This window comes from Drosophila tropicalis, unplaced genomic scaffold (assembly GCF_018151085.1).
Source record: "Drosophila tropicalis isolate 14030-0801.00 unplaced genomic scaffold, ASM1815108v1 contig_820, whole genome shotgun sequence".
Classification (NCBI taxonomy): domain Eukaryota; kingdom Metazoa; phylum Arthropoda; class Insecta; order Diptera; family Drosophilidae; genus Drosophila; species Drosophila tropicalis.
The window spans coordinates 122,934-135,538 of record NW_027173312.1 but is presented as its reverse complement, the minus strand read 5'-3'; the positions used below and the strand labels follow the sequence as shown (position 1 = coordinate 135,538).

At 45.3% G+C, this 12,605-nt stretch overlaps 1 protein-coding gene across 1 annotated transcript; it reads right to left on the bottom strand.

Moving 5' to 3' along the window:
• Positions 1–10,252: 10,252 nt before the first annotated feature.
• On the bottom strand, positions 10,253–12,324 carry LOC137580167 (uncharacterized). The gene is made up of 4 exons (XM_068294090.1): positions 12,110–12,324; positions 11,664–11,913; positions 11,427–11,572; positions 10,253–11,057 (listed from the first exon to the last, which is right to left on the bottom strand). Exons 1-4 carry the CDS (start codon positions 12,322–12,324, stop codon positions 10,253–10,255), a joined length of 1,416 nt encoding a protein of 471 aa, XP_068150191.1.
• Between the last annotated feature and the right edge of the window lie 281 nt (positions 12,325–12,605).

The window sequence follows — 12,605 nt, the reverse complement described above, 5'->3', positions numbered from 1 at the left end:
TGAATAATCACTTAGAATGTTCATTGAACGAGACTTATCAACGCCACACAACTCAGTATCGATATTAGCCGGATTTGAAGAGGTATCAGAGACAGCCACAGCAAATTATGATAAAGAATTTCACGACCTATTATAATGTCATAATTTAAACTATCTCTTAGAACAACATGAAACAGAACTTCAAGGAAATAATTACTTATTTTAACATTCTACAAAATTTGCAAAGTACTAGTTACTGTATGTTTTCCAATGTTAATTCGTTTTCCCGAAAGCTTATGTGACAATAACCAGTCCAGCTCTTCAGACGATTATTTAACTACAAAGCGTGCTAAAACATTGCCAATCAAAAGTTTCTCATGTGGGAAGCTTGGACACAGGAAGTCGGAATGCAGAGTGCAAAAACCTTTTATATCTGGAGAAGATCAGCGAGCTTCGTCAGTGCGTGCTAAAGTCGTGACATGCTATCGATGTCACGAGCCAAGACACATCTCTACTCAATGCCCCAAGAGTTCGGAGACGCAGGAAGACGCAGGATCACGTGTGCATAAGAGGGTTAAGCAATGTGTCGTTGATGAACCAAAAGTGTAGTTAGTGTAGTTTCGTCAATTCAAATCACAAGTAATGTAATGATAAATGGAAATTGTATCGAAGTAGTATTTCATGTATTCCAAGATAACAACTGAAGCACAGGGAGAAGATAAAAATCAATTGTAAAGATTGTTAGGAAAGCATTCAAAATCAGTCATTCGCGGAACTCCTTTAACTCGCGTAACTACTAGTGTAATGTCAATTCAATTAGTAGAACCCACCAAGTCAGTGAAAGAGAATTACTCCGGTCAAAAGTTCAAGAGCTAATAGATTATAATGTAATAAGGCCGAGCAGTTCACCTTATGCTAGCCCAGTGAAAAAGAAAAACGGACCTGTAAGACTCTGTGTCGATTATAGGGAATTAAATATAACTACCATTGCAGATAAGTTTCCTCTACCATTAATTTCAGATCAGATAGCTAGATTGCGTGGAGCAAGATTCTTTACTTGCTTGGACATGGCTTACGGGTATTATCAGGTCCCATTACACGAGAACTCCATTGAGTACCCTGCATTCGTCACTCCCGACGGACAATTTGAGTTTTTAGCGATGCCTTTTGGTCTAAAGAACGCACCGTCGGTTTTTCAAAGACCAGTGATGAAAGCAGTGGGCGATTTGGCATTTTCGTATGTTATCGTCTATATGGATGATATAATGATCGTGGCGTCCACTAACGAAGAAGCTATTGAAAGATTGGAGATCGTCTTGAATATTTTGACTAAGGCAGGCTTTTCGTTTAATATAGAAAAATGCTAATTTGAGGGATTCTGTTTAGTATCTAGGATACGAAGTACAGGCGGGTGAGATTCGTCCAAATTTGCGTAATATTGAAGCATTAGGCGCATTGCCACCACCCTGGTCAATTACAACATTGAGGCAATTTATAGGATTGGCTTCGTATTTTCGCCAATTTGTACCAGGATTTTCCCAGCTATTGAAATCTCTTTACTCTCTTACATCTATTAACATTAATTATGATTGGACGAATGTTTTTTAAAAAATAATAATTCCTTACAGGCTTCTAGAACATAAATTGAGCTATCACCTTGAGTGGCAAACTGCACAAAACAGAATGTTTTTGGTTCAGTTAGTTAAAACAAAAAATGTGAAAATGATGTTTGTAAAAGTGGTTTATATTCCTGCTACACGAGGACGTGTAATTTGTCAGGATGACCGTGTCGGAGATTGTAAAGGCGGTTTATACTCCTGCTACACGAGGACGTGTAATTTGTCAGGATGAACGTGTGGGAGATTGAATTAGGTATTTCTAATAATTTGAATTGCGTGACTACTGTTAATGAATATCATGACTGATGTAGAACTGTTTAACACTAGATATGTGCGATGACAGTATAGGCTGTCATCGAGTGTGGCTCGGTGTGCGGTTGAGAGAATTCAGTCGGTTTTCCTTCTGGAATTCAACCTGAAATCACGTCGAGACTCGCTGCACAAACCTAGTGATAAAAATGGAAGCCAATAATCAACGATTCAGGTATCCCTGAAATTCTCAACTCGCCGATATCTCAACAAGATCAATACAATCTTTTCTGGAAGCACGCGCACAAGTTCTCCGTGAACCACCCAAATCTCAGAATCAGTCAATTGATAGAGTACATATAGAAAACTTCATACAGTTAGCAGGACTGCTGATTGGACAATCACAACAACAGCAATTGACACAAAATATTACCTCAGCATTAACATCACAAATGCAGAAACCTATTCAAGAGGAAATGGCTTGAATGAATCTAGTACCTAATGTACATAGCGCACCTGAACATATAGGAACTAATCCTCAATGAGCGTTCGATTCTGATATGTCTCGCCGACAATCAATTCATTCATTGAATGGCAGTAATATAGAACCGTCACCTAATCATAGAACTCAGTCTCATATGATAAAGCAGCTAGTATAATTCAAAGCTGGCGTCTTAAGTTTGATGACTCTCGGAACGGTATGTTAGCAGAATATTTCTTATATCGCGTTCGAGCTTAGCCCAAACAAAACCTTCTTGATGATTTTTTGATTTTGTATGACCATTTGCACATGTCGTTTACAAAAAAGGAAGTTGATAGATCGTTTACGTAATCCTATTTCCGAAGAAACTTTAGTTCGTCTTTTAATAAGTAATTCAAAAAGATTGCGTTTTCGGCATATGCATTTAAATATTATTTCGATATCACGCTTACGTTCGGAAGTTCGAAGAAGTAAAGGCACCTTCACACAGAAATAAATGGCATCAGATGGCATCAGATGTGGATTGCGGTGCTGCAGCAGTGTGGCCAGTGTCAGCTTAGGATCGGAGGCTGCGATGGTGCGACCCTTCGTCTGGAGGACTCGGGGGTGACTCGGCGTACGACGGAGCATGGAGTGCGTCGACGTGGCTCCTCCTGGAAGTGGAGTAGCGTGTGGTGGTCCTCTTGCAAATTCGGCACCTATCACCGCTCAAGCAGCTTCCTCCCGAGTGTTGGTGGGCCAGGCAGTTGGCGCAGTACTTGTTCGCAAGCACTGCCCTCATCCGCTTCAGAGGATGGATTCCGCGACAGACTCGGCAACGGAAGGACTAAGTTCCTCGCGAACATCTGCGCTCCTCCTTCGATGCCTGTACTGAACGTGGTTCAGGTCTCGGAGCCATGGAAACGGGATATAGAGTGATTCAGGAAGCTGCCGGGATAAATAATGAAGAAAGCGGATTAATGTAGGACTATAGAATACACATATTACTACTGGCAGCTCGGCCCTTCTTAATTGGGAGGAAGGACCAAGTGCTGGACGCTACTGTAGCTTTAAGTAATGAGTTTAAATTCTTTCTTCTGGAGGAAGAAAGATCAGCTGTGCGATTGGACGCTTCACAACACCGCGAGCGGTAAGCAGTTCGACGACGCGGACGTTGCCATCCCTGCCAGGGTACGTTGGTATGGTGGATTCGCCCGAGACGCCATTCATTAAATGGAAGATTGTCGTCTTTGAGTACCACCAGATCGCCCACTTCAAGATTTTTAGAAGGGAATCGCCACCTATTGCGCTTATGTAGCTCCTTCCAGATACTCGTCTTTCCATCGGGTGCAGAAATGCTGACTTACAGCCTTCAGACGCTGCCACCGTCACGGATAGCAATGGACCGCCCACTAGGAAATGATCTGGGGTCAAAGCTGGGGGTGGGGAGTTCAAACAAGCCTCTACATTAGCCAGCAGCGTAGAGAACTCTTCAAAAGTATACTTTTGGATGGAGGTGGCCTTGTAGAACAGAGTTTTAAAACTCTTAACTCCAGCCTCCCACAACCCTCCCATGTGTGGTGCCCCCGGAGAGATGAAATGCCAGGAGAGATTCTGATGGCTATAGTGGGATAAGATTTTCTGCTGGTTAGACCTTAGGAAATCTTTTTCAAGCACTCTGGATGCACCTACGAAGTTTTTACCGTTGTCGGACTGCACTTGCTGGGGACACCCTCGTCTCGATAGAAAGCGAGCGAATGCTGCCAGAAATGCTTTGGTACTTAAATCCGAAGTTGCCTTAAGGTGAATGGCTTTGGTGGAAAAGCAAACAAAGACACACACATCCCTTTGATATGCGACAAGCGCGGCCGGTAACTCTTGAGGTCGAAGGGACCTGCGAAATCTATCCCGGTGGTCGTGAAAGGACGTGCAAAAGTAGTTCGCTGGGACGGAATGGTGCCCATTAGCTGTGATTGCAGCCTTCTTTTGTAAATCACACAGACCTTGCATGAATTGACCACCGATTTGACTAGATTTCGTAGTCTTGGAATCCAGTATCTCTGTCGGATGAGACGGGCTACCAGTTTATTGCCCCCATGGAGAGAGATCTGATGCGTACGACTGGCAACAGAATGGGGTTACGTAACTGAGGGCCGCTGTTTGTTGCACGCGCCCACATGCTCGGATCACACCTGATGCATCAATGAACGGATTCAAATTAAGAATGGTGCTAGACGTGGGCAGAGATTTCTTCTGCTGTAGACACCGATGTTCTGCCGGGAAGTAGTCACGCTGAGTGACTCGGATCAACGCCTGGTGTACTTGATTCATCTCGTTAGAGGTTATCTCCCCGTGGTAATCGTTTGGAAGTTCACGACACTTTCTGCCGAAACGGACCACATATGCTACCAATCGTAAGGCACGTGCCAGATTGGAAAAACGAGACAGTATCTCGTAGGCTGGCTTAGCGATCGCGACGTGGACCTTCACTACCCGCTTCTCCGAAGTGGTGTCTAGTGGGAGTGGTGTCGCTCGCCGCCAGGACTCTTGTGGTTCCCGTAGCCATGGTGGGCCGTGCCACAACAAATCCTTGTGTACAAGTTCCTGCGCACTCAGGCCGCGGCTAGGGAGATCTGCTGGATTGTCCTCTGAACGGACGTGATTCCATGGGGAGCTATATGATGCCGTCACAATTTTGGCTACCCGATTTGCGACAAACGTCCATGTGCAGGGTGGCTTATTTAACCACGACAGTACCACGGTGGAATCTGACCAATAAAATGCCTCCGCAATATCAACTGGAAGTTGCGGAAGAACTGCAGCTGCCAGTTCAGCTAAAAGCGTGGCTCCGCATAATTCAAGGCGGGACAATCAAACCGTTTTAACCGGGGCTACTCTAGATTTCGCTGCAAGAAGGCAGCACGATATGCCTTGGTCATTGCTAACGCGCACGTAAATTGCGGCACCATAAGCCCGCTGTGACTTGAATGTCGGAATGGAGTTCACTGGGCAATTGATCATCCCACCTTAGCTCTTGGCTTGAATTGCAAAGGGAGCCAGCCAGCCAGCGGGATCGAAAACTTGGCAATCTGCCCGAGGACTTCTCGCTTAGTATAAGCTGACTTGATATCTTGGGCTGAGATGACAAAATAAAACTCATCCGTAGTCGCTTTCCATCAAATTCCCAGTGTTTTTGCTGTGCTAGCCTCTTCGATATCGAGGAAATCAGCATTCGATTTACATATAGGATATTTGGATTGTACATCACTTGCGAGTTGCTGAAGTACTCGGATGGCTAAGAACGGAGCACAGTTAATGCCAAACGTGACGGTCTTCAGCTCGTAATCACCGAGTTGCCCCTCTTTGTTTCCGAACAGGATCCTCTGAAATGGCGTATGGATTGGATCGACCATAATTTGGCGGTTCATTTTTGTGATGTCGGCATTGAAAACTACTCGGAAAAAACGCCAATTGAGGAATCTGAGTAGTGGGATAGGACTGAAGTACCGGACCAGGGTTAAGTATGTTAATGAGACTTCCTCCGTTTGTGGACTTGCTAGAGGCGTTAAATACTACCCCTACTTTTATTGTTGCGCTGTCGGGTTTGAAAACTGCATGGTGCGGCAAATAAAAATTGTTGTTACTGCCGTCAAATGGCACCTGACGAATATGGCCAAAGTCCAAATATTCTTGGATGACGGCGTCATACTCAGTTTTTGCCGGAATATTATTTTGGAGCCGGCCTTCGTTTTTTAGGAACTGAGCCAATGCCCCTGGTTTGGAATGAGCAATGTTGATGATGTTGGTTGGATCTCGAAACGGAAGTGAGACCGTATATCTCCCCGAAAGTTGAATTGCCTGCATTAGAACCTTCACTATACCCTTTGCACTCAATAATTTATGGCAATTCACAAGCGTCAAAGGAGTTTTTGAAGTACACTTCTTGCTTTCAAATGACATCTTTTGGTGCTACAAATATTATAAGAGATGGATTTATGCCGACCATTAAGTTAATGACTTCTTAGTACTTACTATGCAATTTGATTTATGAGAAAAAAAATTCCACAGTTGTTAGAGAGTTTCGTAGACGTAATGCGAGCACGGTTGACAACAACATGAAATTGGCGGCTCATAATTATGATAGCACAATTGATTATAGCATATATTCCAATATTGGACAAATGAATAAAGAATGTGTGCATTGCAGAGCATTTAAATTTATGAACGAAACGCCTGCCATGTGCTGTGCTTCTAGAAAAGTTGAATTGCCTGCATTAGAACCTCCACTAGACCCTTTGCACTCATTAATTTATGGCAATTCACATGCGTCAAAGGAGTTTTTGAAAAATATTGCAAAGTACAATTCGTGCTTTCAAATGACATCTTTTGGCGCTACAAATATTATAAGAGATGGATTTATGCCGACCTTTAAGGTAATGACTTCTTAGTACTTACTATGCAATTTGATTTATGAGAAAAAAAATTCCAGATTCATACCATAGGGCTGGGTCACTCCCAGATGCTGACAATCAGTTTTTACAAATATATTTCATTGGTGATGTTGATAGAGAATTGAACCAGCGCTGTGCAATCGCTTCAAATTTTAGAAGAGAAATCTTGAGTGAGCTGCAAAAATTTTTCTATCAGCACAATGAATTGGTCAAATTATTCAAGAATGCACTGGATCAGATGCGCACCGATGACCATAAAATCATAATACGTGCTGACAGAACACCACTCGGACAACATGCCAGGCGATTTAATGCACCAACAATCGATGATGTTGCAATCGTAATAGTTGGAGAACAATTTCATCAAAGAGATATTGTTTTGCATTGTAGGAATGAGCAACTAAATCGTATTTCTGAACTCCATCGTTGTTATGATGCATTACATTACCCGATTTTGTTCCGGAGAGGAGATGACGGGCATCAAATCAATATACCAATGATAAATGCAATAACTGGTATAAAAAATTACGATCAGTATCAACCAAAATAGTAATTCTTATAATTTTTAGGTCAGGAAACAACGAAAAAGTTAGTGCGATGAATTATTATTCGTATCGATTGATGATTCGTTATCAAGATGACAATTACATTTTAAGATGCAATAAACTTTTTCATCAATATAGTGTAGCATGCAGGGAAAAATGTTCGAAAAAGATAGTCATAAAGTGCAGCAACTTACTCAGAAATCAAATAATCGTGTCTTTAAAGATGTTCGTTTTGGCAATGAGGTTATATCAGCGTTTTTCGATACAGGTAGTGATGTCTCGACCATTAGTGAAATTGCATACAAACGAATTTATCCAGTTCCCTTGAGTTCAGATGTTAAAGAGTTATTCGGAATAGGAAGTAAGAGAATTTACACTAAAGGATCTTTTAAGATAGATACGGCTTTAGATGGAGTTCCTATTAAGATGTGTTTCTATGTAGTGAGAGATAGAGATATATTTTATGATGGAGTAATCGGGAATGACGTATTTGATGTTGTAAATGCTACAATGGGAAAAAAATGGATTGGTGTTTCACAGGAATGATCCTGCAGCGGAGGAAAATCAAATTATTAATCGTTATAGTAATTTACAAGATTTACCCTCAGTACGCGAGAAAAGCCTAATAAGAAGAGTACATTGTTTACTGTCGGAAAATTCTTTAAAGAGTAAAATACAATTTGCACAGAGAAAAGATGAATGGATCAGCACGATTCTGAAAGTGTTAGAAAAGGGATCGCACGCTGACTATTACGTGCAGTACGGAATATTGTATAAGGCTCCCGTTTAGGAGCTTATTGTAATACCTACTAGCATGGAGCAAGAGATAATATTGGTTGCTCATCGACAAGGGCATTTCGGAGTTGATCTAGTGGAAAGAGAGTATTATATACCTCTGTTCTGTTGAACAAAGTAGAGGTAGTAGTGAGGTCGTGTATGGAATGTATAGTGAGCGAGTCGAAAAAGGGTCGAAAGGTAGGTTTCTTGAATGTGCACCGATACCGTGCGCAGCAATACCGCCGCCGTCCATTCCAGCATGCGACGGCATGCAATCAAACGTAGGCGATCATTCAGCTGCAGGATTTCAAACGCGTCCTCCAGATCGTTCAACCATTTCTTTACATCGTATGCAGTATCCGCTGAGAATCGGGCCACAATGCTCTCGATCACTCTCAAGTCACTGACTTGCTGCCTACAACATAGCAAGGGATCACTTAGTTCTCATCCATGAAGACAATCTTCCACCGCAATGCTAGATTACTACTCGTGTGGTCGAAGCCATACTTAGTGCAGATGGAAGGGTCAGAGTAGCCGATGTTCGCACCAAGAAAGGAAATATTCGCCGCCCAATCTGCAAACTTGCTCCATTGCTTTTGAGAGATGACATTTATGTAAATTGAAGTAGTCATACTTCATCCTTCAATGGGGGAGTATGTTGGAGGAGACGTCATCGTTAACTTAGATTTGTATATATTAAATTTTTTTATATTATTTGTTTAAGATTTTTGGAATTTCTACCACTGTATTTACATTAATATGTTCTAAAAGCTTCTGTTACATGGCTCATGAAGAGCTCCAAACTCATGAAAACGAAATATAAAAATGACTTTTTTCTGGAATTCGAAGAGGAGAAGACTTATTTTTCCTTACTCCACTCCACATGCAATTGAGCATTGGAGTTTTGTACCATCTGCAACTGGGCAGATCAAACAATTGATTTATTTTTGCTTTTTATATATGTATGTTCGTGGAGGGGCGGAAGGATCAAAATAAAATACAAGTAGTTGGCGGGTGCCAATTTCATCTGGATATGGTGAGCGAGTGGTGAATTAATAACGCGCGATAACTTCGGTTAAAGAAAACTTATGCTTTATTAAATATTCACAGTGAGCCCGAAACACACGAAAATGGTTCGGGTTAAAATATACAAAATTCAAGACAGAAAAAATCTGAAGGAAAAGAACGTGTGTTCGGGTGAAAAACTCGTACTAGAAGGAGGAGGGGCGGAAGGATCAAAATAAAATACAAGTAGTTGGCGGGTGCCAATTTCATCTGGATATGGTGAGCGAGTGGTGAATTAATAACGCGCGATAACTTCGGTTAAAAAAAACTTGTGCTTTATTAAATATTCACAGGGAGCCCGACACACACGAAAATGGATCGGGTTAAAATATACAAAATTCAAGACAGAAAAAATCTGAAGGAAAAGAACGTGTGTTCGGGTGAAAAACTCGTACTAGAATAAATGGCGATGCACATGGGAAAAATCACGCTGTTGAACCGGTGGCGTGAACATACCGATCCCCTTGCGACATGTTGCAATTGCCACCCTGGACATAAAAGGATGGGGGACGGCAGCGTCCTGGAGCGCCTAGATCCCACAGGAGCCGGAGACGACCCATCCGAACACGGTGCTCTGGGCTGCCAGGGACCGGGCAAAGAAAAGATTGATGCGGCTCTCCGCCGCACACGCATCGAGGAGGACGTGGGTCTCGAAGGATTTCGAGCCATTGCCCAACCGGAGAACTGCTGTTGGCATGTCGGCGGAGCGGTCGGACGATGATCGGGAACGGGGTTGTGGCGGTGGTGCAGCACGTCCGGGAGAGGGTTGTTGGCTGCGACGCCGGGCTAAGGCGCGTTGTCTCGGCGGTTGGTCGGCCATATGGAGCAGGGTATGGTGCTTTTGCCCGCATCGTCGCAACCATGGCGAGTCCGGCACGCGTCGGATGAGTTGGGACAGTATTTATTTATAAGCACCGCCCGGAGCCGCTTTTCCCCTCGGAGGTTCAGGAGGCGCTGACACTGCCGGATTGTGTGAACCCCCCGACAGACCCGGGTCGGTACGCGTTCGTCCCTTGTGGAGCAGATCGTTTGCTGCGGTGGTGCGTCAGACGCGTGGGGGCCATGTCGCTATGGAGGGGCGAGCTGAACGAACTGCAACGAAAGAAATTACGCAGGGGAGAGTGGATTAGTCGATGCACGGGAACGAACAACATGCACGGAGACGAGGACATTCGGACGGAACATAGAGGGATTGGGAGTCACGATAGGACTCCTGTCGTCTTGCAACAGGATGAGCTTCGCTTCATTATATCGGATAGAACTACGCGCTGTGGTGACATCAGCCACTCGGACGAGACCGTCAGGCCCGGGCAGAGTGCGCTCAATTCGCCCTAAGCGCCACTCGTTGGAGCGGAGATTATCTTCAGACACGATCACGAGGTCGCCGGTCTGGAGGCTGCGAGTCGGTGACTTCCACTTATTCCGTTTGTAGAGCTCTTTGAGGTACTCACTCTTCCAGCGGCGGCAGAAAGCCTGCTGTATTGCCTTCAGTCGCTGCCATCGGTTGATCAGCGACATAGGCTCGACCAGAATCTCCGGTTTCGCAATGGATAGGAGCGGTCCTCCAATCAGGAAATGTACCGGGCTTAGGGCCAGCAGATCATCTGGATCCTCGCTTATGGGAGAAATTGGCCTGGAGTTTAGGCACGCTTCGATCCTACACAGGAGAGTGGAAAGTTCTTCGATCGTACTTGACTTGTAAAACAGGGTCTTAAAACTTTTGACCCCTGCTTCCAACAGTCCTCCCATATGGGGCGCGCTCGGCGGAATGACCTGCCAGGATAAAATATGCTGGGGAAATGCCTTCATTATATCAAGCTTGGTGGCGTTCAGGAAATCTTTTTCGAGCGCCTTTGAGAGAAATCGTTCAGTGGTGAGGTCGGAGGTAGCCTCGAGATGGATCGCCTTCGTGCTGAAACACACAAAGACGCAGACATAACCCTTAGTAATGAGACATGCACGCCCGGTGTAATTCTAGATCTCGAACGGCCCAGCGAAATCAATGCCCGTGTGGGTGAAAGGCCTGGAGCACGTGTTCGCTCTCGAGGGAGATCACCCATCATCTGAGTCTGTAGTCGTCGACGATGAACGATGCAGACTTTGCACCCCTTGATGTGGGACTTTACCATGTTCTTTATCCGTGGGATCCAGAATTTGGTGCGCAGATACCGCACCATCAGCTGATTGCCGCCATGCAACGTGATGCGGTGGGCGAATTCGACAAGAAGGCGAGTGAAATGAGTATTATAGGGGAGGGAGAATAGGGTGACGTTCATCATACCGGAGGGACTCAGCGGCCCAGAGTCGTCCGCAGGAGCGGAGTATCCCATGCAGGTCGAGAAATGGATTCAAATTGAGTAGCGTGCTGGATGATGGCAGGGATCGGCTTTCACCCAAGGCCCGTATTTCCGCGATGTATTCCCGACGCTGGGAGGTCCGAATCAATTGGTGAGGTGGACCGTGGAAGGCGTGGAAATCCCTTTGGTGCCCTACCGTAGTCCGAGAAACGTTCGCTAACGTCATCGAGTAGGGTGGTCGCGGTGGTGAGGTCCTGGACTCCTTGCTCCAGCTGGGTGTCTGGGAGTTCATTATTGAGAGTTGGCCAATACTCGGGATCCCGCTGGAGCCAGTCCGGCCCATGCCACCAGAGGCTACTGGCCGATAACTCGGCCGCGGAGACTCCCCCGGCTCGCCAGATTAGCGGGGTTGTCCTCGGAGCGCACATGTGACCAGCTTTGGCCACTCGTGCTTTTGGAGATGCTGGATACCTGATTGGCCATGAAGGTGGACCAACTACACAATGGTGGAGTCGCAGGTGAGATTGGGAGTTCAGGAACGATCGACGCCCAGAGATCGGCTAGCAAAACCGCTCCGCGCAACTCTAGCCGAGGCAGCGAGACTGTTGTGACTGGAGCCACACGGGTCTTAGCTGTTAATAAATGGATTCTTACTTGATCGCCATACCGAACCCGCACATATAGGGCTGCTCCATACGCTTTCTGCGACGCGTCACAGAAGCCATGAAGCTCCCACGAGAGCGTATCGCTGTTGTTTAGCCAACGGGGTATGCGGAGTTGACTGATACCTGGGTAATCCTGCAGAAATTCGTGCCATTGCTGCAGCAGGAGAGGCGGCAGAGCGTCATCCCTGCCCAGTTCGGTTAGCCAAATTTGCTGCATGAATATCTTGGCTTGAAAAACAAATGGGGCTAGCCAGCCAGCGGGGTCGAAGAGTTTAGCGATATGGGACAGAACCTGCCTCTTGGAGGTCGACTCCTTCAATGGTGGGTCCGCTACGGTGAAGAAGAAGACGTCCTCGGCGGCTTGCCAGCGGATGCCCAAGGTTTTTGCAGTGCTCGCGTCTTCCAGCTCGACGCGTTAAATACCAAGCGTACCTTGGTGGTGGTGCTATCGGGCTTAAACATCGCGTGATGGGGGAGATAGAAGTTTTTCCCATCTTG